The sequence below is a fragment of the Quercus robur genome, chromosome 11, assembly GCF_932294415.1.
Source record: "Quercus robur chromosome 11, dhQueRobu3.1, whole genome shotgun sequence".
Taxonomy (NCBI): domain Eukaryota; kingdom Viridiplantae; phylum Streptophyta; class Magnoliopsida; order Fagales; family Fagaceae; genus Quercus; species Quercus robur.
The window spans coordinates 19,019,228-19,045,987 of record NC_065544.1 but is presented as its reverse complement, the minus strand read 5'-3'; the positions used below and the strand labels follow the sequence as shown (position 1 = coordinate 19,045,987).

The 26,760-nt window shown below is 37.6% G+C and overlaps 1 protein-coding gene across 5 annotated transcripts; it reads left to right on the top strand.

Annotated features, from left to right (window-relative positions):
* LOC126707384 (phosphatidylinositol 4-phosphate 5-kinase 8-like) lies at positions 1 to 26,104 on the top strand. Of its 5 annotated transcripts, none has more exons than XM_050406996.1 (10): positions 1 to 414; positions 1,491 to 1,651; positions 1,839 to 2,921; positions 3,334 to 3,501; positions 5,340 to 5,505; positions 13,991 to 14,101; positions 14,195 to 14,382; positions 21,904 to 22,013; positions 24,469 to 24,637; positions 25,531 to 26,104. In XM_050406996.1, exons 2-10 carry the CDS (start codon positions 1,635 to 1,637, stop codon positions 25,790 to 25,792), a joined length of 2,274 nt encoding a protein of 757 aa, XP_050262953.1. In that variant the 5' UTR covers positions 1 to 414; positions 1,491 to 1,634; the 3' UTR covers positions 25,793 to 26,104. The 5 variants fall into 5 exon arrangements, with proteins under 5 accessions (XP_050262953.1, XP_050262952.1, XP_050262949.1 ...); XM_050406995.1 differs by having other exon boundaries at positions 3 to 414; positions 1,561 to 1,651; positions 21,904 to 22,019; XM_050406992.1 differs by having other exon boundaries at positions 3 to 414; positions 21,904 to 22,019.
* The last annotated feature ends 656 nt before the right edge of the window (positions 26,105 to 26,760 follow it).

Sequence of the window (26,760 nt, the reverse complement as noted above, 5' to 3'; positions counted from 1 at the left end):
TCAAGTGAGTGTGAAAAAAACAAAAACTGACAGAAACTTCATGCAGGAGCAAACTCAACTCGTAACAAATCAAAAACCTCCAACTGTTAAAAACTAGTAGAGAGAGAGAGAGAGAGGTGAAGTGTCATTTCAAGCATAGAGGATCTTGAAGTGGGACATGATAGTCGGCTTCAATTTCTAAATTGTTTTATTTATTCTTTATTTTTCTGTGGGGACATAGTTGGGCTTGAAACTTTTTTTTTTTTTTTATACATAATAATAATACAATGATTTAGTGGCTGTTTAGTCTGATTCATTATCTTTAAGTGGGTTCTTTTCATCTTATTAGCTTCAAGATTAGAGCTGGCCTTTTTCTCTTCTCTTTTGAGCTTTAGCTCGGGAATTGGGATTGAATAATATTCTTATCTTCCTCAGGTCAGTTTATGTTTTCTCAATTTAGAATCATTCTATTTCTATTTGATTACTTTCTTGATTCATAATCATTACCATGTACTACTACTACCTGTGAATTCATCGCTGTATTTGGGGTCACTGCAATTTCTATAACAGAAAGATTGTTTTTTTATTTTTTTTTTATTGTAAAAAATGAGAAGAAAAAGGAAGAAGCAAAGTTTATTCTAGTTATCATTTTGATTACAAGAGCTTGATATGTATATATTTGTGTGTGTTTTGGAGGTATTGAGATTGTGAATACTGAATATGGTGGAGGGGAATTTTAATTTTGGTTGAGTGAGAAATAGGCTGTACTCTGTAGAATGAATGATTATAAAACTTGGGTGCTGTCAATAAATTGTCAATCATAGTTTAATTCGAGGGCTGACATTTAAGATGAAATATGATACAACTGTCGGTGGCCTGTAAATAAATACTATACAGTATTTAATGTTTCCAATTAAATGTTGATTATGTAGTAGGTAGAGAATTCTGGAGTGGTGGTTGACACTTGCACTAAAGGTTATAAGCTAAAAGCTAAAAATCCATTTTGCTAGAAGTTCATTCTAGGATTTGATTTTAATTGTGATTCGTGGCCATTGGTTTGTAGAAAGATTTGACTGGCTGATTAGTTTCTAGAAGTGGTAATCTTAACTAGATTCATCTGGCAGAATTGTCTGCTATTGTTTGAACTGCTGACATATGTTAAAATTCAGATAACTATCTTGAAATTTGGAAGATCTTATGATGATAATATATGTCTCTGTAGTCTGTACAGTGGCAGGCTTTTCTTTAAAGCATACTTCAAAATTTAATTTGACAAAGATATAGCACACTTGAAACAGACACAAAAACTTTTTTTTTCTTCTTTGGAGGTTTGTGAACCAAACCCAATTTTTTTAAAATGTAAGAAACTGATAGCACTAGAACTGGGAATCAGTGGGTTTTGCTTTGGCAACATAGATAAAAAATGGATGCTTTAATGTTTTAATTTCCATGTTGTTCTTCAATGTGCCTGTCTTGACTAATAATAAGCCAGAAGAATCTTGTTTGTTCAGCGTCCCCAACTGGGTGTGGTGAAGGTGAAAGAAGAATTTTCTAATCACTGTGCTCAAATGACTTGTTTAGAGTTGAGAAAGTTATCTAAGATGAGACTTGTGAAAGCCATCCAGATCAGCTAGATCAAATACCTTTCACTGTTCATGGATGACATTGAAAGGTAATAATCATTCAGTAAATCTCCTTCTCACCATTCCTCTTTATCTCTCTCTCTCTCCCTTTACACTTATCTTCCCCTTTTCAAAGCAAGAATGTCTGGCTGTACATAAATGAATTCATGCTTCTTCTGTATAATTTGACTTTTCAGATTTGGTGTTTTGGTTTAAATTTACTTTATACTTTTTCAGATTGAGTGAAAAGGCCTTTCCAAATGGAGACATCTATAGTGGTGATTTTAAGGCATTACTCCCTAATGGCAAAGGTAAATATACATGGTCAGATGGGACAATTTATGAAGGTGATTGGAAAGAAGGAAAAATGACAGGGAAAGGACAGATCATTTGGTCAAAAGGGGCAAAATATGAAGGTGATTTCTCTGGGGGTTATCTACATGGTTTTGGCACCTTTACTATTCCTGAAGGATCTTTTTACAGTGGGGACTGGAGGATGAACGTTCAGCATGGGTTCGGAAGAAAGCAGTATTCTAATTTTGATACATATGAAGGTTCATGGAATGAAGGAGTACATGAAGGTTCTGGGAGATATCGTTGGTGTGATGGAAATACATATAGAGGACATTGGAAAGCTGGGATAATGAGTGGTAGAGGGGTTATGAAATGGGTCAATGGTGATCTTTTTGACGGCCTTTGGTTAAATGGGTTTAGACATGGGTCTGGAACTTATAGGTTTGCTGATGGGGGATATTACATTGGAACTTGGAGCAGGGACCTAAAAGATGGAAAAGGAACGTTCTATCCCGCTGGAAGTAAACATCCAACCTTAAATACGTGGTCTAGGTCTCTCGGATATGATGATGGAAAAAACTTTTTGTCTCATAATTTCTCATTGAACTCGGAGGAAGGCAGGGCTCCAACACAAAGTGTTAAGTGCAGTCTTTCTGAGAAGATTTCTATTGGTGGAATTTTAAAAAATACAGGTCGAAAATCACATAACTCTTCATTGTTAGATAAAAACCAGAATCTTTGTGATCCTGCCAGGGACTTTACATGTCATGAATCTTCAGGCATGTCATCCCATACCTCTGATGAAGGTCAACATGAGGTGCACGATAATAATACTTTAGTTTATGAAAGGGAATACTTGCAAGGAATCTTAATCAAAGAGAGAGTTAGGAAATATGCGGAGTTAACATGCAAAACTAAGCAGCGTAAAACATTTAATGTGAAAAAGGCAATAAGGAGCTCATGTCTGGATATTTTCAAAGGCAATCAGAGCTATTATTTAATGCTTAACTTGCAACTTGGCATAAGGTAAATCATTTGACTCCCTCAATTAGAAAGCCAAGAGTCTGTGTTATATCTTTTAATGATTATATGTATAAGAAATTCCATTTTATCAAATGTGTTTCTTACTAGTTACTACTGAGTACATTAAATATAAATTTCAAGTCAGATTTCTTGCTAATGGTTATAAGTAAAATTTATGATTGATCATACCATATCAGTTTGCAATCTTATGAAGCTATTTATTTTGGTTTGATTGGGCTGATAAAATTATTAATATCCTAATTGTGTGTAAATACACACACACACACGCACACACACATACACATATATATATGTGTGTGTATATACATATATATGTGTATTATGTATTTATGTATGTATATTCTTCACTGTTACAATTGTTAAGTATTTAATTAAAGTATAAAGTACTACACAGGTACACTGTTGGCAAGATTACACCAGTGCCTATGCGTGAAGTGCGATATTCTGATTTTGGTGATCGAGCTAGAATAAGGATGTATTTCCCCAGAAAGGGTTCCCAGTTTACACCTCCTCACTATTCTATTGATTTCCATTGGAAAGACTATTGCCCTATGGTCTTCAGGTATCTACCAATCTTATACACAATTGTAGCTTAGCTTGTAAAAGACTAAACTAACAGGCACCATGCCATTGAATCTTCTAGAGGGCAACTTGAATATAGATCCGACTGTTTAGAGAGTCTGCAAACTGTGGAAACTGGAAATTATGATCTGAAGTTTTTTAGTTGAGTAGTGTTTTATGACATTTACCAAGTTAAATGCAATTACAAGTGCTAATGGTGACAAAATACCATTAATAACTCTTGGGTAGATGGCTGGAGCACTAATCACAAATTGGTGAAGTGTTCAGAAGGGACCATGATGGAGAAGAAAGGGTTTCTGCTATCTGCAAATTGAACTTTCCACTTTCATAGATACTCTACTGAATAGTCCAAAAAGGCAAAGTTCCTTGTATGTCAAAGTAAACTGCAACTTGGTAGAAGATAATTCTTGAAATCATGATAAGAAGACACTTTGATTTAAAATATGATGTTGGCTGCTTTTTGAGTTATAAAACTGCACATGCTATTATGGATGTTTATTTAAATTTCAAAACCCATTATTTTGCAAATATTTCGGGGTGAATATGAATATTGATTTCCATCTTAGCAATGTTTAAAGAATAACTGAAAAATCACGCATATATTTGCTGCTCTCCATCATTGATGCTATTTGAGTTCCTTTAAATTCCATTTGTATGACAAGCACCATAAGCAGAGCTAGTTTTTTGTAAACCTTTTTGGTGCTTCGATTGTCCCCTGCCCTTCCTCTTTGGCCATATGAAATTGTTTTATATTTTATGAGCAATAAGAATAGTCTTGACTGCAGATGAACGGGTTTGGGAAAAAAGTGTAGTTTGTTATGGGAAGTGATGGTGTGAAATTATTTAGTTAATATAAATGATTACGTAGCATGAGAATTTTATCATCAAGATTATTATCTTTTATGCACTAGCAGTAAATAAGGATATTGTTTGAGGAATCATTACAAAGAATTATGACTTGAAGTGTAATCCAATTAGGATATGAGAAGCATATCAGATCAAATATAAATTGCAAAGTGCTTTGTGAGATGTTTGTGAACTTCTTTAGGAGTTGGTTTGATTTTTTTAAGGTCAAAGTACTTTCTTTCTTGACAAACAGGTCGATTACAAGAAAAAGTGTTGTGTTTGCGTTTTATCTGTAGGATTATGGGACATCTTTGTGAGATATGGATGTGAGTATGTGCTTATTATGTGGGATTATGGGATATCTTTGTAAGATATGGATGTGAGTATGTGCTTATTATATCTGTGCCCTCCACACTTTGGGTGCTTTAGGGCCTGTTTGGTAGTGATATTCAAACAACAGTTTTCAATATTTAAACACTCAAAACTATGGGTCCAAAAAATAAAAAAAATAAAAGTTGTTTCGTAGCAATGTTTTATGTTTTATTATTGGTGTTTGAGTTACAATCTCAAATTAGGATGTTTTAAAACATGTTTTTTGAAAACTCATCCATATCAGTTTTTAGTTTTTAAGTAACGTTGTTGAATGGTCTTTAAGGCTAGTTTTTATATAGTTGTATGCATTAGTACCTCAGGTTTTCATATTAGGAATTTTAGATGGACATTTCTCAATTTATTTAAACACTTAAAAAAAATTCTGTTTTTGATAAATTAATATTTTGAAGATAATATGTTTTTCACTTGCTTCATTTAAGGTGTTTTTGCTTTACATTTATTGCATATGTTCTAATCATATATATAGGTGTACCCTTTCATATGCATCTTTCTGCAATTTCCTATTTTCCTTAGTGTTATAAAAAATGCAACTGTAATTTTTGGATAAATTTGCACATACTAATGGAACTACATTTTCAGGAATTTGAGGGAGATGTTCAAGTTAGATGCAGCTGAATACATGATGTCCATGTGTGGTGATGATGGTCTAAGGGAGCTTGCTTCTCCTGGGAAAAGTGGCAGTATCTTCTATCTTTCTCATGATGACAGATTTGTGATTAAGACATTAAAAAGATCAGAACTGAAGGTTTGAACACTGAAAGAGTTCCATATTACATTATATATTTCCTGTTCTGTGTTCCAGATCCCTTGCATGTGTTTAGTGAACTTAGCTATTTGCTGATTTCTATGAAGATCTTCCATTTCAATAGGAAACCTTATAAACAGATTCCATTATATTTTCTTCTGGTTCTGCAGGATGTAGTTTCAGTTTATTCATGCTTCTTTATTTTTGATCCCCCTAAATAATTGAAATATGTTTATGAGATGAAATCAAGTTGCATCCTAGTTTTGTATTAGATTAACTATATATATCCAAACCATGTATGCAATGGATCTGCTTAACTGTTGATGCAGGAGCAAAACCAAAATTATTTTAGAACTTATATTTTCAGATTTTTGTATTTATCTCATAAGGAAAGTGGATAATTGTAGACTTTTATTCCGATAGGGATTAGTATTTGAGTTCAGTTAGGATTAGTATTCATTAGTTTTTTTTTTTTTTTGATAAGTAATAAGATATATTGAAAAAAAGGAACACCCAAGTGCACCGGAAGTGAACAAGGGAAAGGAAATCAAATACAAAAATTGCAAGAGTCTAGGAAAACAATAAAAGAAGGGAAAGATTTATTTTGCAAAGCAAACAACCAATCCCTTAAAGTTCTAAAAAAGAGAAGCTTGAGATCCGGAATAGATCTCTCAGAATCTTCAATACATCTACTATTCCGCTCCCTCCAAAGGCACCACAATAAGCAATGAGGAATGATAGACCAAATAAAACCATTTCGATGACGACCAAAGCTGCCTTGCCAACATCGCAGCAGCCCCAAAACAGAGTGAGGCATAACCCAAGAAACTCCAAAAAGACCCAAAACCATAGACCAAAGATCCGAAGCAAAAGGACAATGAAGGAATAGATGGTCAATCGATTCACCATTTCTCTTACACATGTAGCACCAATCCAAAATCCATATCTTCCTTTTACGTAAATTGTCAATCGTCAAGCATTTCCCCAAGGCAGCAGTCCAAACAAAGAAAGCAACTCTAGAGGGAATCTTTTGCTTCCAAATACTTTTCCAAGGAAATCCAAAGAAGGCGGAGCCAGCCAAAATTCTATAGTAATCACTAACCAAGAAACCCTTAACTTTGCTAGGAATCCAACACATTTTATCCTCACCTAGCCCCCTTATAGAAGAACCATAAATGGTTTCCAAGAAATCAGACATAGCCTCTAGATCCCGAGCATGGACACCCCTAACGAATCTCACATCCCAAAAGCGGACACCATTGGTGGACATCAAAAGCTCAGCCACACTGGCATCCTTATTCCTGCAAAATCTGAACAAGTCCGGATATCTAATAGCAAGAGAAGTCTCTCCGCACCACCGGTCCTGCCAAAACTTCACTCTAGACCCATCACCAATATCATATAGAATATGGCGAGAGAAGGAAGGCCATCCCTGATGGATATTTTTCCATAAACCAACACCATAAGGGCCAGTCACAACTCTGGTACACCAGCCCCCCCACATACATCCATATTTTATCTCTATCACTTGCCTCCAAAGGGCATCTTCCTCAATCCCAAATCTCCAAAGCCACTTCCCAAGCAAAGCTTCATTGAAGAGTCTTATCTTCCTTATCCCCAAGCCACCCGAAGAAATAGGAGAATAAACAGTAGCCCATTTAACCAAATGAATTTTAGGATCATCTCCAAAACTGCCCCATAAAAAATTCCGCTGGAGCCTCTCAATTCAGTTAGCCACACTAGCAGGAATAGGAAAAAGAGATAGAAAATAAGTGGGTAAATTAGAAAGGGTGCTTTTGATTAGGGTGACTCTACCTCCCTTGGATAAGTATAAGCGTTTCCAACCCGCCAATCTCCTCTCCATTTTCTCTAGAATTGGATTCCAAATAGTCTTATCCTTGAATTTAGCACCCAAAGGAAGACCAAGATATTTCATTGGGAGAGAGCCCTGCTTGCAGCCAAGAACAACCAAGAAAAGGTCTAAATGATTGACTACCCCAACCGGAACCAATTCTGACTTGCCTAGGTTAATCTTTAGGCCTGACACCGCCTCAAACCAAATAAGAATCATACGAAGAATCAAAATCTGATCTAAATCAGCCTCACAAAAGATTAGAGTGTCATCCGCAAAAAGGAGATGAGACACCGCCTTGGATCTTCCCTCCAAGTTACCCACACTGAAACCCGACATGCGACCTTCATGAACAGCTTTATCCAACATTCTTCCAAGAGCTTCCATCACCAAGACAAACAACAAAGGAGACAATGGATCACCTTGCCTCAAGCCTCTAGTGCTACCAAAGAATCCACAAGGAGAGCCATTAATCAAGATGGAGAAACGGACAGTGGATAGACAAAAGAGGATCCATTGTCTCCATTTGGCAGAGAATCCGCTTCTTGCTAACATCTGCATCAGAAAATTCCAATTTACATGGTCAAAGGCCTTCTCAACATCCAACTTACAAATCAGCCCCGGCCTCCCAGACTTCAATCTACTGTCAAGACATTCATTGGCAATAAGAACAGGGTCAAGGATCTGCCTGTCCCTCACAAAAGCATTCTGAGAAGCTGAGATTAAATCCCCCATCACCGAGCGGAGACGATTAGCCAAGACTTTAGCAATAATTTTATAAACCCCTCCAACCAAACTAATGGGCCGAAAATCTCCAATCTCATTAGCCGCATGTTTTTTAGGAATGAGAGTAATAAAAGTTGCATTTAAACTTTTCTCAAACTGACCAATGGCAAAAAAATGATGAAAAACAGCCATGAGATCAGGCTTAACAATCCCCCAACAAGCTTGGAAAAAAGCCATAGGGAAGCCATCTGGACCAGGGGATTTATCACCATGAAAACTTTGAATGACATCAAAAATTTCAGCCTCTTCAAAAGACCTCTCTAACCAATCTGCATTCTCGTCAGATATCATTGGAAAAACCAACGAATCCGGAAACGGCCGCTCAACCTGCTGCTCAGAGTATAGATTCATGAAGGAATGAGTAATGTAGTTTGCAATAATACCCTGATTCGAAGACAAGGTACCATTAACCATTAGGCTTTCAATACCATTATTTTTTCTGTTAGAATTAGCCATTCTATGAAAGAATTTGGTATTGGCATCCCCTTCCTTCAAATGCAACACCCTAGACTTTTGCCTCCAACTAGTCTCTTCCATAAGAGTCAACTTTTCAATATCTGTACGAAGATTAGTTTGAGCTAACTTCTCCTCAACAGATAGACTATGAGTCTCCTCTTTAGCATCCAAACCATTCAATTTGCTCCAAAGTTCTTGTTTCTTAATAGTGACATTGCCAAACTCGGTCTCATTCCACTTTTTTAAATCTAACTTCAAGGCAGCCAACTTCTTAACAAGAACAAAACTTGGGGTTCCTTGGAACAAGTAGGATGCCCACCACATCTTCACTTTGTCGACAAAATTATCCACCTTCAACCACATATTTTCAAAACGGAAAGGAATTTTTCCTCTTCGCTGACTCCCACCCTCCAACAATATAGGAAAGTGGTCAGAAAGAACTCTAGACATCCTTTTTTGGGTGAACTGAGTGAAGTGATCAGCCAAAATAGGGGAGAAAAGGAACCGGTCTAGCCGAGAAGCGGAGGAAGAATTGGACCAGGTATAAAGGCCCCCTTCCATATGAATATCCATCAACCCATGCAAAGAAACAAAGTCAGAAAATCCAAACATCGCCCTAGAGAAGCTAGCAGCCCCCAAACGCTCTGAAGGGAAACGGATAATATTAAAGTCCCCTCCTAGACACCAAGGCAAATCCCACCAAGTGATCAACCCGGTTAGTTCCTCCCACATCAACTTACGCCTATTGTTCAAATTTGGCCCATAAACGCCTGAAAAAGCCCACTCAAATTGGTCGCCAACATTTTTAAACTTGCAAGAAACCGAAAAATGCCCCACCGCTTCCTCCACCTTTTCCACAACTCGACTATCCCACATCAATAAAATTCCTCCAAAAGCACCATCGGAGCCCAAGTACAACCAATCTACATATGGACAACTCCATATACTTCGAACAATACCTCTCGTAATCCATTCTAGTTTGGTCTCTTGCAAACACACAATATCAACCTTCCAAGATCGCAACAAGTTGCGAATCTGAAGCCTCTTTTCGACTTCATTCAGACCTCTGACATTCCAAGAAATAAGCTTCAAATTCATTGATCAATGGAAAGAACCCGATTCCTATTAATACCACAACGCCTAGCAGATGAAGAGCCATAATTTATGGAACTAAACAACCCTTTCAACTCTCTTAAACCTTTCACCCCCAAACCTTTTGAACCACATGCTTTCTTATTCACCTCAGCCCTTCGAAATAATTCAGCTTCAACAGCCAGTAAAAATTTTGTTGCTTGATCTTCTAAACCCTCAAGGGACGTGCCAAGGAAGCTATGAAAATTATTGAATCTCTTTTGAAACCAATCAGAATAAGGTTCCTGATTCTGTGAAGTATCCATACTCACCACACTTTCCTCATCTACAAGAGATTGTTCTGCCATGACTGAAGGTAGAGAAAAAGCAATTGGCTCAACAACTAGGGGCTGATCAGCTTCCTCCGAGTAGGAATCCGAAGCCCCATCCTCCACCAAAGCCTCATCCTCTTCGAAAAGAGCCGATGACACATTCGTAACGTTAGGAGACTCCAAATTAACTAAGGCCAGCTGTTGTTGCATTTCCAAAACCTCTGTAGCTTCACACCGAGGCAAAGCGATCTGAAGCGGAACCGCAACCCTCCTCCCATCGCGTAATTCAAGAACCCACTGCTCCGAGTCCCCCCATTTCTTGATAATGTTACCGGAATGCTCTTGGAGAGACAGTCGGAGGTCACGCAGTAAGCTCTCTTCTCCATCTGGGGTGCATTCTGCCCCATTCATGGCCTCCTCGGACTCGCCGGAGCCGAGAAGCTCAGAGTTGACTACATCGGAGCCTTGGAACGAGTCAGTCGACGCTGCTAACTCAAAGCAGGCTTCGACGATCTTGTCGGAGTTGAGGGGTTGAGCAGCGGCGACTTCGGAGACGTCGGAGAGCATCGACGACATCAGAGGCTTAGACAATGAGCGCGAAGAAGTCTGGTTGGGTCGCTCGCATAGACTCGACGTCCCTGATTTTTGGGTCACTCGCATCGGAGAATAACTGGTGGTCTTTTCTTTTCTTTTGGGTTGCCAGATCATAAAGGATTTGGGCTTAAGTTTGAGGGGCTGGGATGGGTTAAGTGGGGAGGCTTCAGCAAGATCATTGGGCCTAAAAATATCTTGCTTGGGCCTAGTATTCATTAGTTGCTATCTTTTGTGCCCATTTGGATTCAAAGTTTCCTGGCGTCTGCGTTTTTGTTCTGCGGTTTTCTCTTTTTTTTTTTTTTTGGTTCAGCCCGCATTTGTTGACTTTTGCACAGTGAACAGTGCATTCGTGCACTGTTCACGGACCCACAAATTCCACTTTTCAGCAACTTTTTCATTAAAAATGGGTCCCACATCACTATTCACACATTTAAAAATTATTTTGCTACAGTGTTTTCAGTTTCAGTTTTCAGTTTCAGCAAAAATAAGCTTAATCCAAACGGACCCTTTATCTCTTTATTTTCTAGAAGCTCTAGCTCTTTTTAAGAGCCTGGTTTATTTGTATTTTGGAGATTAGACAATTGATTGATGAAATTCAGATTGGAGATTTTCCAATAGTTGGGTGTTGATTCCTAACACCTTAGGTGTTGATACCTAATTTTGCTTGGTGTTGATTCCAAGCAACCCAAGTTTATCTTTTAATTTGTCTCTTGATTGTCCTGCATTAATTTGGTATTAGAGCAAATAGTTCCACTTTTAGAGGAAAAAAAATCTGTCGTGTTTCCGATCAAACCCCCATAACCCAACCACAGTAACCCATCTGCCTGAAAATCAATTCATGCAACAAGCCAAAACCATCACCAAAAAAACCCAGATCTTAAAAAAAGAAAAAAACAAAAAACAAAACTCATGTGCAGATCCATTTCAAAAGTGTGGTCCCAGGAACTATATTGCAGGCTGATCCAATTTATAGATTTGATTGTTTGTTTGGTATTTAAAGCCCAATCAACCTTTGAGACCAAACTGTAAATTCAGCACACATGAGTTAGGCTCACGTCCTGAGACAATCAGGTACAACTCAAGTGTGCAAACTCATGTTCTTATCACAGTTTTCTGTTAGAGATTTATTATTTTAGTACACAATGGTAGCAGTCCCACCACCTATTTTTTATGGTTATCAAGATGAAGACCCATGGATTTTCAAAAAATTGGATATATGAGGTGGAACAATTCTTTGCACAAGTGCATTTATCAAATGACAAACAAAAAATGTGGTATGCCAAAACAAGAGTTTCTGGTAGAGCTTTGGAGTATTGGAATCATTATGAGAACCTATACTTTTGAAGACATCGGTCTCTAATTACTTGGGAAAGAATGAAAGACTATCTTTGTATTGAATACTTCCCACCTTATTTTCACAAGAATAAAGAGTCAGTTGCACAATTTGATCATTATGGTCATTTCCAAGTCAAAGACTCACTCATGAAATATTTGTCATACATCAAGACTTAGGAAATCTAATGGAAACTGTTGAAGACTTGGCTACTCAAATGAAGGTTGTTCAAGACTTGGATACTCAAATGAAGGGAGATCAAGCACCACCAAACCCAATTGAAATGTTTTCAATGTTCATGCAACCAGTAGAGTCTACTATAGAGTCAAAACAGCAAGACGCTTATACTTGAAGATTTTATTTTCAATTTTTTGGATAATTGTAGAGTTTTATTCGGATAGGGATTAGATTTGAGATTAGATAGAGACTAATATTTGAGTTCAATTGGAATTAGTATTCATTAGTTGTTATCTTTTATATCTTTATTTTCTAGAAGCTCTAGCTGTATATAATAGCCTGGTTTATTTGTATTTTAGAGATTATGTTTTGGAGATTTGAAGATTGATTGATTAATGAAATTCAGATTGGAGATTTTCCAGTAGTTGGGTGTTGACTCCTAACACCTTAGGTGCTGATGCCTAACTTTTGCTTGTTTCCATGATGCCTAAGTTTTGCTTGGTACTGATTCCAAGCAACCCCTGAGTGCTGATTCTAAGGGTTTATCTTTTAATTTTCTTGTTCTTTTTATTTTCTCTTGATTCTCCTGCATCATCTGTTTAGTAAGATTAAGGTTCACTGTAATTGGTGGTACCTGTCCTACTATCAATAGCAGAAGTTTTAGCTATTAGCTGAAATTTACAGGAAAATTATTTCATAGGATGGGATAAAGGAATGTGACATGAAAAAACAGAAATTTTCTTCTTTAATTTCTCATTCTCTGTCATTCTCTTCTTAGCTGTCTAGTAAGATTATGGCTCACTGTAATTGGAGGTACCTGCCCTGCTTTCAATTGATGAGTTTTTAGCTAGCAGCTGAAGTTTACAGGAAAATTATTACATAGGATGGAATAAAGGAATGTAACATGAAAAGACAAATTTTCTGCATTTATTTCTCATTCTATGTCATTCATTGTATTGTCTTTTGTTTAGGCATATAAATTAAAGGTTGAAATGTTGTGAGAATAATGTTCTAGGAGAGAAATGTGACAACTGTAACACACCAAGAGACCAACATAAGATAGCATAGAAGGTCAAAAACTTGATCTTGCTTATGAAAAATCACCTTGTTGAATCCTACCTCAAGACTTAGAAATTCACGAAAGCTCTGTGTTTTTCCCTTTTCTTACCACAGTACCATAGTCTAGGATTCTACATACTACATAGATCATGTACATACCATCCCAAGCCAAAAAAAATTTATCTGTCTAGGTTTACTTGCTCGTCTTCTTCCTGATTCATAGTTACAGAATTGTTCTTAGCCATTTTAAACTGAATCCCAAAACCTGTCATGGTAACAAGTTTAGAAGCTACATTCTGGGTTTTCTGTCATCTCCTGAAGAAAAAAAAAACTCCTAGCAGATTGTTAACAAGAAACCAAAAGGCCTTCAATAAGGTCAACATATTTGTCTTCTTCCTTTTTCCCCAAAATTGTTTTATGCATATAAACCAATCTGCTAGAAAGAAACAAGCAAGTTGTATAGTATGGATTATGGAAGATTAGGGTTAGGTGAGAAGAGAAAGGGAGAGAAGAATGAAAGGAGAGCGGGATTGGAAAATTGGTTTAGGGCTAAAAGAATTGATCAGTTGCTTCACCTTAGCATATCTTATATTAGAGTGATATGACATGATTACAAGAATACTATTAAGCTAATATAAGAATATTTGCTATATACTTCAGATAAAGTGTATATTTGATAGCCTGGCTTTTCTTTTTTCATTGTAATATATTTGTTTGGAAATGTTAGTTGAGGAATTATTCAGATTTCTTTGATGTACCACTTGTTAAGGAAGAATGTTGGGTTGTTGGCCATAAATATAGAATATTTTTTCTCTCTTTATGCAGGTTCTGCTCAAGATGCTGCCTAAATATTATGAACATGTAAAAAAACATGAGAACACTCTCATAACAAAATTTTTTGGGCTCCACCGGATAACATTAAGAGGGGGAAGAAAGGTATCTGCCATCCTGTCATGTGGCCCTGGTTTCCTTTCTATTGTGCAAATCACTTATGATTAGTGAGGGTTTCTTTGATCATTTTGTTTTTAGGTACGCTTTGTGGTTATGGGTAATATGTTTTGCACAGAACTAAGAGTTCACCGTCGTTATGATCTGAAAGGATCATCTATAGGAAGAGTTACAAATGAAGACAAAATTGACCAGACTACCACCTTGAAAGACCTGGATCTATTGTATGAATTTCATATGGACAAATTATTGCGAGAATACCTTCTGAGGTAAGTTCCCTTGTTTTGAATTGTGATGTAAATTGTGATTTTTAATCTATTGGTGTCCATTTCTTCGTAAGCAATGGATTTGATAGTAATGTGACACCTAAGGAAAACATGGAAAGGTTTACTTTAAGCTCAACCCCAAAATTGATTTTTTTTTGTTTGATGTAAAGAGTAAGAAGAAAATTTTATTTTTATAAAGTTTTACTTAATTTTAGAAATCAATTGTATTTTTGCTATTGGTCCATTTTTATTTTAGGTCTTATTAGTTAATTAGGTTTTTAGTATTTTATTTAATTTCCTAGAATCAAGGTTATTTTTATAATTCAATGCTTGAGATTTTTTCTAAATCAATTAGGGTTAGGACTTAGTCTTACTAGTATATAAAAGTGTGCTATTGCCTATTGTAGTTTTTACAAAGACAAGTTTGCTTGATGTATGAAATTTCAGTTGGAATTTATCAATGGCTTGGTGCTGATTCCTTGATTTATTATTGTGGGGTCCAATAACTGACGGGCCAGGCCCACTTGCTGATGAAGGGTCCAGAGGCCTAAGCCGAAAAAGGTCATGGCCAGAGTTCAAGAATAGTATGGCCCAATTGGCCCGGAGAAGCAGCCGAGGACAGTGCAGTCCTCGGCTGACCCAAGAACAAGGGCAGAAAAGTAAAGGGACGTGCTTGAAGGGAAATCTAAAATATCTAAGAAAGGCTTCCTTTGCCATCTTCCCCATGCATATCTCTGCGCCTAACAGAGCCTTATCCATTAACTTTATCAACAACTCTCAACGACTTAGGTCTGGGACTGATGGGACAAGCATCAGTCTTGAAAAGGTCGACCCTACACGTGGACGAAGGAAATTGAACACATGCGAGTATAAAAGAAAAAATATGTAACTTAAAGAAGGGGCGCTCTAGCCCCACGAAAAAGAAAAAAGGGCTTCAGAGGCGAATACACTTGAACCATGTATAAATTTCTTAACAAAAACCACCGCCGGGTAAACACGATTTAGCCTTTCGACCTCACTCTCTACAAATGATATTGTATGGGCCCATTCATGTCCTGACCCACCCACTATTATGGTTCATTTCGGATCGTGACCCTACAATTGGCGCCGTCTGTGGGAAGGCTTGCGTGTTAGCTCGAGCGGTGGTGAATTTGAGCTTCTGTCGAACAGGGGTCTATGAGGGTGCCTTTACGACCGGCGACACAGTGTTGCTATTCCAACATAAGTCCCCATTAAGGGCTACGTCTCACAGGGTCGATGGCATGAGCAAGTCTAGGGGCTTCAAACATCAGACTAGCTTCCCCCACCTTATTCGAGGAGCTAAACCTTCGAAAGATAAATAAATAAAAAGACGATACAAGTTTTGGACAGAACCAAGGCCTTGTATGGTCCTCGGACCCAAGCCTCTGGGGAAACCAACTACTTAAAAAGACGATACAAGTTTTGGACAGAACCAAGGTCTTGTATGGTCCTCGGACCCAAGCCTCTGGGGAAACCAACTACTTAAAAAGAGGATACAAGTTTTGGACAGAACCAAGGCCTTGTATGGTCCTCGGACCCAAGCCTCTGGGGAAACCAACTACTTAAAAAGACGATACAAGTTTTGGACAGAACCAAGGCCTTGTATGGTCCTCGAACCCAAGCCTCTGGGGAAACCAACTACTTAAAAAGACTATACAAGTTTTGGACAGAACCAAGGCCTTGTAGGGTCCTCGGACCCAAGCCTCTGGGGAAACCAACTACTTAAAAAGATGATACAAGTTTTGGACAGAACCAAGGCCTTGTACGGTCCTCGGACCCAAGCCTCCGGGGAAACCAACTACTTAAAAGGGAAACTGTGTTACATGGATTCTTTAGTTTGCCCTCGGATCCTCAACACTAAAGAGACCAGTATGGAATGGAGTAACGTGTTTCCAAAAGCATAACCGAAGTCATGCAATGCTCAGTCACTCCCTCGGACGAATTATTTAGAATTTGTCGTCCTCATACAACATTCTCGTACTTACTACGGAACATTCAACCGTTATCTCGGTTAGTTTCCTAAATTTAACTTACTATTGAGTTATTATTATTCTGCCTGATAGTGTTGATAGATTAGAATTAGTTGGATTGTGTTTCAAGAGTTCTTGCTTTAAATACTGCCGAGGAGAAACACACACATGTAGCACCCCAACTCACTAAGTAGTTTTATCAAAAGAACAGCATTCAAAACGAGCAAAGAAGTCGCCATTTTTTACTAAAGTAAAGAGATAGTACAGTGTGCAATGAAAAGCTAGAATCAGTTTGTGTCAAAGCTCACTACACAACCAAAAAGAAAGGAAGATACAAGAGAAAAAAGTAAAAGCCGAGGAAATAGATCAGAGGAGAGGTTGGCTACAGCTCCAAGACCTTGTTCTTCCTCAATACTTTCATTTGCCCACAACTCAAACAGCAAAAGAGACCCAACTTGAGCCTGACACCGCTGAAGGAAAGGTGCAGGGAGTTGGAAGTTGAGGGGCTTTCTCTAAATATTCGCCCGCCACAAGGCAGAGGCGCTGATGACGGAGAATCTTTCTTCTGACACACCAAAGTTCTGGCATGAACAGAACCTGCTTCGGATTTTGACTAAAAGAGGGAGAGACGTCCTTTCCCCTCGATTGAGATGGAGCACTCTCTTGAATTTATGCTTCCTGTGCCCGTACCTCACCATTTTTAGTCTCATAAAGGCACGGCGCTTCCGTGGCTGAGAGATTTCCTTCTTCCCTACCCTCGCCTCAGACATATTGTGCTAAGGGAGGACAGCACTGAGTATAGGAGCTGTGATTTGGTAGAAAACTAAAGAATAGGTGCGAAGATGAAGTAATTTACTCTCTCTCATTTATTTAAAGAGATAAAGGTGGTGGCATTTAATTCATGCAGCGTCCCAAGGGACGCTACAGACAAGATGGCTTAGGCTCAATCTCCAACGCCACCTGCAACCAGGAGATTAAAGGAGTCTCTGGAAGGTGCACCTCGAACATCGGGATGCCAAAAAGTACCACGTAACCAAAAACTACGTAAATACCCTTTAAGTTGAGGGCCAAGTAAATTCGCGGCCCAGGACTGTTCTGCAGGGGGGCCCAAGGCCAATGGCCCACACCGAGGAATAACCGTTGCCGAGAACAACTTGCTGCTCGGCACCTCGTGAAATACCTGAGGAAAGGGAGAAATTGAACTCAAAAAGTCTTGGACAGAACCTAGGGCTTGCGTGGTCCTCGGACTCAAGCCTAGGGGGAAACCAAGCAATAAAAAAAAAAAAAAAAAAAAAAAAAAAAAGAAAAAACCTAAGTTTTGGACAGAACCTAGGGCTTGCATGGTCCTCGGACTCAAGCTTATGGGGAAACCAAGTAATGAGAACAAATCTAAGTCTTAGACGGAACCCAGGCGTTACGAAGTCCTCGGACTCAAGCTTTTTGGGAAATCAACTACTCGAATGGGGAAGGTTCTCGGCTCAAATACTGTAAAAGGTTAAAGCCAGCGTGTTAAAAAGGCGGCGAAACGACCCAACTTTCACTAACCTAAGAAAATTGTTCATTTGGCGAGTGAAATGTCCTCGGATAGTTATTTCCTACAATATATCGAACACTTGGTCCTCATCCTGGCTAATTCCAAGGTGAGTTTCGTTCCTCACTGGTCGGCTTTGCTATATTAAATAATTTTATTAAAGTTATGGTGACACCTTTTTTATTAACAAACATTTTAGCCTTAATGATTATTGATTCAAATGCTATATTACGGTGCCGAGCAGTGTTGGTAAACTTGTAAAAGCATAAAACATAACATACGAAATAAGGTAACAACAACTCTTATTATTGTGAAAAGTTATTACAACGTACAAAGAAGGGCTTAAACAAGCCTATACAAAAAATGAACTGTCAAAGTAACACTAGCATCCGCGATACAGATAAGTAAATAATCAGCTGCCTTTTAAACTCGCCTTCAAAGCTTTTCCAATATCTGCCTCAGTGCTACTCGTATCAGGAGACGAACCTTTTTAGAAAAAATAAAGGAGAAGGAAGAAGAATTGGAACACATGGAAGCACTTCAGCAAGCTCTTGTCACCGAAGAATGCCGAGGAAGAAGAAGATGGAGGACATGAGCAGAAGATGGAGGAGATGAATGAGGAAGATGGAGGACATGAGTAAGAGAAGGAGGAGAAGAAGAGGGAAGCAATGAAAAGAAAGTAAAAGAAGCAAAAGAGGGAGAAGGAAAAGCACCAGGATGGATCTGGTGGGGGAAAGAAGAAGAAAGAAAAGTAAAAGGTGGCGCCAGTGAACGAAGAGAGGAAGAAGCAGGGGCATTGAAACCCTGCCCCAGTCCTGACTCCTTGCACACCGGCACCACATTAGATATGCTCATGAGAGAGCGGGTGGTGATGATGCTGTGTGTCCTCGGCTCAGTCACGTTGAAGGTGCGACGTGACGAGTTCCTGCTTCGGATTTTGGCTAAAAGGTAGGCGGGATAAATCTTGAGTCTCCGCCATCCTTGCCCCGACCGAGCCATCTCGAGCTTGGTCAGAACACGGTGTTTTTGGAAGGGAGAAAGCTTCTTCATCACCTATGACTGTGGCGGACGTATTACGAGTCGATGTATAATCAGAGGGTAAATGTGAATGCTGGGAGGAATCTAAGGATTTCAGTTTTCTGGGGATTAAATGATTCACATATGAAAGAAACAACTCATGTCCACCCTCTTTATATAAGGGACGAAGAGGATGGCATTAAACGTGTTATGATCTTTAAGGAAATCTGCCAGCAAGAATGCGACTGTTCCGCTCCCCCACGTTATCAGTAGCCATTGAATTTGAGAGGTCTCGTGAAGGAAAAACATTAAAGACCTACTTCGGGTAGCCAAATGGACAGAACGGATAAAGGCTAAATCAAACAGGATATCTCGTAGATAGGAGCGTTTCCTGGGCATTCGGATAACTGCCAACGCCAGGGAAGGGTCGAATTAAATGAGCCATAATAAAGGCTCGGAGTTACCAAAACCCCCCTCTCCAACCAAGAGGCCGGACAGCAGGGTTTTGAGGGGCTATTGTGGGGTCCAATAACTGACGGACCAGGCCCACTTGCTGATGAAGGGTCCAGAGGCCTAAGCCGAAAAAGGTCATGGCCAGAGTTCAAGAATAGTATGGCCCAATTGGCCCGGAGAAGCAGCCGAGGACAGTGCAGTCCTCGGCTGACCCAAGAACAAGGGCAGAAAGGTAAAGGGACGTGCTTGAAGGGAAATCTAAAATATCTAAGAAAGGCTTCCTTTGCCATCTTCCCCATGCATATCTCTGCGCCTAACAGAGCCTTATCCATTAACTTTATCCACAACTCTCAACGACTTAGGTCTGGGACTGATGGGACAAGCATCAGTTTTGAAAAGGTCGACCCTACACGTGGACGAAGGAAATTGAACGCATGCGAGTATAAAAGAAAAAATATGTAACCTAAAGAAGGGGCGCTCTAGCCCCACGAAAAAGAAAAAAGGGCTTCAGAGGCGAATACACTTGAACCATGTATAAATTTCTTAACAAAAACCACTGCCGGGTAAACACGATTTAGCCTTTCGACCTCACTCTCTACAAATGATATTGTATGGGCCCATTCATGTCCTGACCCACCCACTATTATGGTTCATTTCGGATCGTGACCCTACAATTATTATTATTATTTATTTAATTCTCATCCCCTTTTGAAAATTTGATGTACGTCAGTGTTGCAGTCGTCTATTGTTGCTAGTTATGATAATTTAACTTCCGCTTGAACAGTTTCCTTTTCTTTTTTTCTCCTAAGGCTTCTTGAATGGCTAAAAAAGGATTATAATAATGCCTGGTTTAGGACTTTTTCTCTGAAATCGCATAATCAAATTACTGGACTGATAAGGTTGATCTTGGGAGCAACTTCTACAGAATACCCTAAGTGTTCATGCTCCAAACTTGCTCTTGCTCTTCCAAATCTCCCAAGCTTATTGTGATGGAGAAGTTAGTTCAAGCTCACAGTATTCTATGATTTAAAGCCTTCAGACCTTGTACAGATCAGTCATTCATCTTCATTACATGAGAAATGGAACTCATTAGCCCTCAATCTCTTGATAGAATTCCTTTGAATTCTCTGATTGCCTAATTTCATAATTGTTCAGAACAATAATAGGGAGTGATTAAAAGATTGGGAATTTTTTTTTTTTTTTTAAATGCCAGCATCTTCAAGGGCATATTTCCAGGCATCCATTTTACTAGTTTTTTCCACAAAACTCCATGTTTGCGTCTTAAATTGTTTAATCTTATATAATGTGCCCAAGGATACTTTTGGCATTTAACATGACTTTCGGATCAATTTAATTAGTTGTCAAGTTTGCAAAGCTATTTTGTACACTAGCATCTTGAGGCTCTAAAACTCAAGTTCAATGAAGGAACTTGAGTTGACTCGAGTTCCAAGCTGATGTGGATAAATATTCCATGTGGAACTCAAGTATCTCAGACTCAAGTTCCATAGAGCACACAGAAAGAAACAGATTGAGGAGAAGAAGAAGAAGATTAACAGATCTAGAGAAGTATACAACAACCAAGCAAAACCCACAACCCCAGTATGCACAAACCCATTTCCAAAGGCAGGAACTCCATGTGGATTTTTTCTTCCACAATAGATGGCCACCACTTGGAACTCAAGTCTTAGAAATTTGAGTAACTCAAGTTTTAAAGCCTCGAGATGCTACTTTACAAAATAGTTGTGCAAACTTGACTCCAACCGCAACCCTAGCCTAAATCAATCTCCTTGATGTATGGCAACATTAGGATACCTGGAAATCACTTTTTTTTCAATATGATTCGCATGCATGATGGTAATTTAATACTTCATGAGTTAATTTTAATTCTATGTTTGTCTCCACATTTATCAAAGAACACATAACGAGAGGAAAGTTGCACTTGTAGTTCACCTCCTGAATCTTGAGAATCCTGTTTCAATGAGCATTTAAAACGTGACGTAACTGATGTATTCTATGCTTCTGTTTTTTTGTTATAGATGTTCCAAAACATTAGATGTTGACACTTACAATAAGTTGATTATCCCTTACTGCAGATAAGCTATATAATTCTGCACTTAGATTTCAGATTGAAGTGGCTATATAGACTGCCTACATAGATGCATACATGTATATATGCAATATGTATATAACTGTGTGTGTTTGTGTATTTACCTACTATAACCACTTATTGCGTTTTTTTTTTTTTTTTTTTTTCCTTTTGAGATTTTTCATATAATCCTGCAATTGTACAGGGTGTATTACTTCTGGTATTGTGTCTAGCTGCTAGTAACCCAACTTCGTAAGTGTGCAAGAAGATATACTAAGTATGCATCTAAAAAAATTACAAAATAACTGTATTATACTTGTCATTGACTGTATAAATTACGTGCCTTTTTTTCTTTTTCTTTTTGTTTTTTCAAAAACTTTTGGGGTGTATTGGTCTATAAATCCACCTTCTAATTATCAGTAAAATTATTTTTTCCTTTTCTGCAGACAAATTCATCTGGACTGCGAGTTCTTAGAATCTCAACAGATAATTGATTATAGCCTTCTGTTGGGGGTACACCTTAGAGCTCCTGAGCAGAAGACTCTCTTAGAAACTGGTGACGGTAGATATTTATTTCTGTTATGAACATCTTTTAATGTGAACTTGTATTTGTTTTCCTTATGCTCTTGATTAGAAAATGAATCCCAAGATAATGTTAAAATGGGTCACTGATATTCTATGTTGCATTTATAAAACTTCATTTCTTTTCAATTAAGTTTAAGCTATTCCCATTAAAAATAAATAAAATTTAAGAGCTATTAAATTTGAGGAGCACTTAATTGTACTACTCTACAGAATGACATGAAATGATTTTAGTACACATGATCATGTGTTATGAAAGATTAGATTAAAAAAAGATAATAGGAGGCACTGACTCACCATCCTCTTACCATTATTGGAGTTTCATCTTATTTGTAACATCCTTAGGCTATACTAAACTTTTCAAGCAAATATTTAGGGTAAACCATGTATCTCATGCACAGCATATCTGTTAGAATAATGGTTAAAAGATATATTTACCCTTCCTTAATGGTTTAAGCTTTTGGGAGTTAGGACTAGTGTTAGCTTATCATGGTATCAAAACACGTTGTCTTGAGTTCGAACTCTATCTCTTTTCCACCTTCTACTTAAAAAGTTAAATGACCCACATGTTGGGCTGGGAATCTTGGTCCACACATGAGAGGAAGTATTAGAATAATGTTTAAATGATTAAGTTCACCATTTCCTAACATCTTAAGTTTTTGGGACAAATGGTAGTTTATAAACATGAATATTTGAAAATCTTATATCATTGAAGATCACCTTAAAATAAAAGTGACAAGCCCAATATTTGTAATTGTTTTCAGCACCCCGTTAAGAACACATAAAATTGAATTCTTATTCCAAAATTTGAAGTTACAAGTTTTTTTTGAGAATGAAGTTACAAGTTGATTGAGGCCACATTGTCCTACCAAGGCTAAATTTAATGATGCATGATTCTTAAAATTTCAGCACAAGGTTAGTTTTCTTGATGATCTTGAAGGATTTTTGGAATGCTTAGGTTTGAAAAAGATTGAATTTTGATGGAATCTGATGGTTGTTTGGTATTTATATGGTGAGAAGAAGAAAGATGAACCTAGGAAATTACACCTACACTTCCCAAGTAATCACTTCTTTGAAGCTTTAAGTTCTGTTGGAATTTATCCAATTTGTCTATGCATGTGGCTTTCTACCTTTTTTTCCTTTTTTGGTGGGCAGGAGAGAAACACTATTTTCGTTACCTTCTAGATGTACACACTAACCTAGTAATTCTACTATCCTATTAAGAAAAGGAATTAATTCCCTGAACCAAATAGGAAAAGAAAATAATATTTAACCAATTACATAAAGTAAATGAAATAAAATAAATGCTAGAAATAGTTTATCAGGCCCAATTGGTAGCAGGATTCATCGCTAAGATCACTAGTTGGACCTTTTCTTCTTGTCGTTGTCCATAGGTATGCATAATTGGAGGCCTATACACATACTAACATATGTACATATCTGTATATAAACAGTCTTAATTTACCTGAGTCATGCATCTAAACCAAATGGATTATTATTGGGTATTGAAGACAGTGACCTTTGGGTCAAACAGCACCTATAAACAACCCCCCTCCCCCCCCCCCCCCCCCCCCCCCTCTCTCAAGAATGGGGTGGTGGCTGAGATCATGGGCCCAAGTCCATGGAGTGACTAACTCACCTGGTAAAAAATTTCTATTGAAATTGTATCAATGGCTGCCTATGTTCTTGTATTTAGATTATGAAATTTTATCCATCAAGAGGCTTCACAATTTGTAACAACTAGAAGAAATTTGTGTATGTATATTTTGCCGATAAATTATCAATTGTTCCAAAAGTTTAAACTATTAGAAAATGATGAATTTAGTCATTTAACCATAATTTTAATGCTTCCCCTTGTGAGTGGGCCCAAACTACCCCTTAATGAGTGAGGCCAAATACGTGAGAATTTTAACATTTAAATGGGAGGTAGAGTGGAGACAGGAATCAAACTCAAGACCTCCTAGTTTGATACCACAATAAATTACTAATTTTTCCAAAAGCTTAAACTATTAGGATAATGAATTTAATCATTTAACCATAATTCTAACTTTTACAAACAGTTATTTATATTGATTTTATTCTACTGTGCACCCTTGCAACTTCAGCATTTGAAATTATCATATTTTTTTAATTGAAAGAATGAGTTGGTATATTGTTTAATCCAGTGAAATATCACGAAATAGATTAAAAGTGAGAAATGATGCATGATAAGATCAACTGGGATAATAGTTTTTATCATCAATGATTTGGAATAGTTTGTTTACTCTTGCACATAAAATGGAGTTGTGTGTGGACTTGTTTGCATGGGTTTGAGGACACTGTATCTTCTCTGAACTTTCTTTAGTACTCCCTACCTTCTGTTTGCTCCCTAAAACTTTTAGGTATTCCTGAGTGGCTTTCGCATTTTTAGCTCATGTTCTCTTTCTCAGATGCAATTTCACAAGGAGAACTCATGATTCCTCCCACACGCCTGGTACTAGTAAACCATGAACCCAACATTCTCAGCAAAACACCAGGTCCGCACAGCAGAGGAAATGTGTTGAGAGCATACTCTTTAGGTGACAAGGAAGTTGATCTTTTACTGCCTGGTACTGGAAGGTAGATCCTATCATTTTTCATTTCTCTTGCTAACGTACTGCAGTTTTTCTCCTATAGTAATTAGACATTCAATCCCTTCCCGAATTTTTCTCTTTATGTTCATGGAATGACAGCCCTCATGAATTTAAAATCTCCTGCACTGACTATTCAACAATTTTTACATCGTTAAGAACATATTAGTATCTGAGTGATATTGGAGATTATTAATGCAATAGAACTGTTTAGTGTCTCAGTTTTATATTTGTTGCCCCCCCCCCCCCCCCCCAAAAAAAAAAAAAGTTCTCTTTCTTGTTCCCTAATTTCTTTTTAATTACTTACTCAAGCTATGAATTTATGGATACCCCAAAATGTGAAAATTTTGGCATCTTTACTGCCCTTTGGTATGGATCCAAGCTGGATTTAAAAATAAATTTAAAAAAAAAAAAATCCAAGCTGGAGTTGTTTTAATGCTTTTGATTGGTATAGATGAAATTTTGAAATAGATAAAAAATTTATAGTCCCACCTGCTTGTTTCCTTGAATTCAAAACTCAAATCATTTTCCCAATTTCCTAGTTTTTTGAGTTCACCCTTCTTTCTCCAGGTTAATAGTCTTTAATTACATTGTACTAATTCTGTCAAACCTTATCTTTCAATGCCATTGAATTGCATCCAACTTGAACAGCAATGCCACATCCAACTTGAACAACAACGACTGGCATTGCTGTTTCGACCCTAAAAAATTGTAGCATTGCTCCAATGGGTGCTGCTATGGAACTATTCATACATGTGTTTATTTCTGTGCCGTCATTCCTTATCTTGCCACTCTCGACTCTCTAATATGTCTATGATCTATTAAGATAGGGCTGCTAGCTCAGCAGTATATAGTTAACTGCTAATTGCAAATTTTACTCAGGTTTCGCGTGCAGTTAGGAGTTAACATGCCAGCTCAGGCCCACCCCAAGCCCGATTCCAAAGTTGAACCTTTTGAGGTTTATGATGTTGTCCTGTTCATGGGCATAATTGATATATTGCAGGAATACAACGTGAAAAAGAAACTTGAGCATGCATGCAAATCATTGCGATATGACCCCCTTAAAATATCAGTTGTTGAACCCAAGCTGTATGCTAAACGTTTTAACGATTTCTTGAAGACAGTTTTCCCAGACTTGCCATGAAGGAGACCTTCATGTTATTTTCCTTTTTGTTATTGTTAATTTTTCTTGCTTATCATCATTGTTTTATAGGAAAAGCTTTGTTTCTTTTCATGCTAACATGTAATTCTTTTTACAGTCATTCGTTGTAAAGTAAATAATCTCAAATAATAAATGCTTTCATTTTACTGTTGGTAATGTACAGCACAGAGAAAAGCTGATCTCGATTCTTCTTTTATCAAAGATATATTGAATTAAATTTGATGTACTGGATTAATAAGGACAGAGCTCTTTGTTGAACTTTTTGTTGAATCAATGCAAGGTGGTTTCTACTAAGTGGCTCAGAATCTGGAATTTATGGTGTTATCTCTGCTTTTTATTTCTATCTTCCTATTTGTGTAATGGTTTTTGAGTTTTCAAGGATTTTCGAATAAGCACTCGTCAAGAACTTGGGGCTTAATCACAATTTTACTTCCTGGAATATTGTTGATTTGATTTGAATAGCACGTCAGGCCAGGTCTGACTATCATGAATTTCCAGCATATTTTTGGATGAGTGAGGGATTTTCTGATTTACCTCTTGAAAAAGAGCATTAAAACTAGGTATAGCAATTTTGTCTGCCCTGCCTTGACCTGCCCCTTCCCTCTTCATCCTGCGTAGGATGTTCCCGCCCTGCATAGGTGGTGGGGCAAAGATAGGGCAAGATTTTAGCCCTCGTCCTGGGTCGGGACAGAGATGGGTTTAGACATTTTAACCCTGTCCCACATTAATAAGGGTTATAATTGCAAATTTTTCATACCTTAAATCCATACTATTTAAACAAACAAATCAATACTAGCTTTTTTAAATGTATAAATATTAAGATTTTTGTTTTTGTTGTAATATTATCTTGTTAAACACTAGGATAATATTATTCAGTTTTTGCTAAAAATTAGTTTGATTTGATAGGAATCATGGACTAAAATCATCCTCTGCCTGGTCCTCCATCAGTT

Excerpts from the sequence above, each read along its gene's own strand:
- LOC126707384 (XM_050406995.1), top strand. Across the intron at positions 14,102-14,194 it reads CATTAAGAGGGGGAAGAAAG|GTACGCTTTGTGGTTATGGG; the intron begins GTATCTGCCATC and ends TTTTGTTTTTAG. Across the intron at positions 24,638-25,530 it reads TTACTGCCTGGTACTGGAAG|GTTTCGCGTGCAGTTAGGAG; the intron begins GTAGATCCTATC and ends AATTTTACTCAG.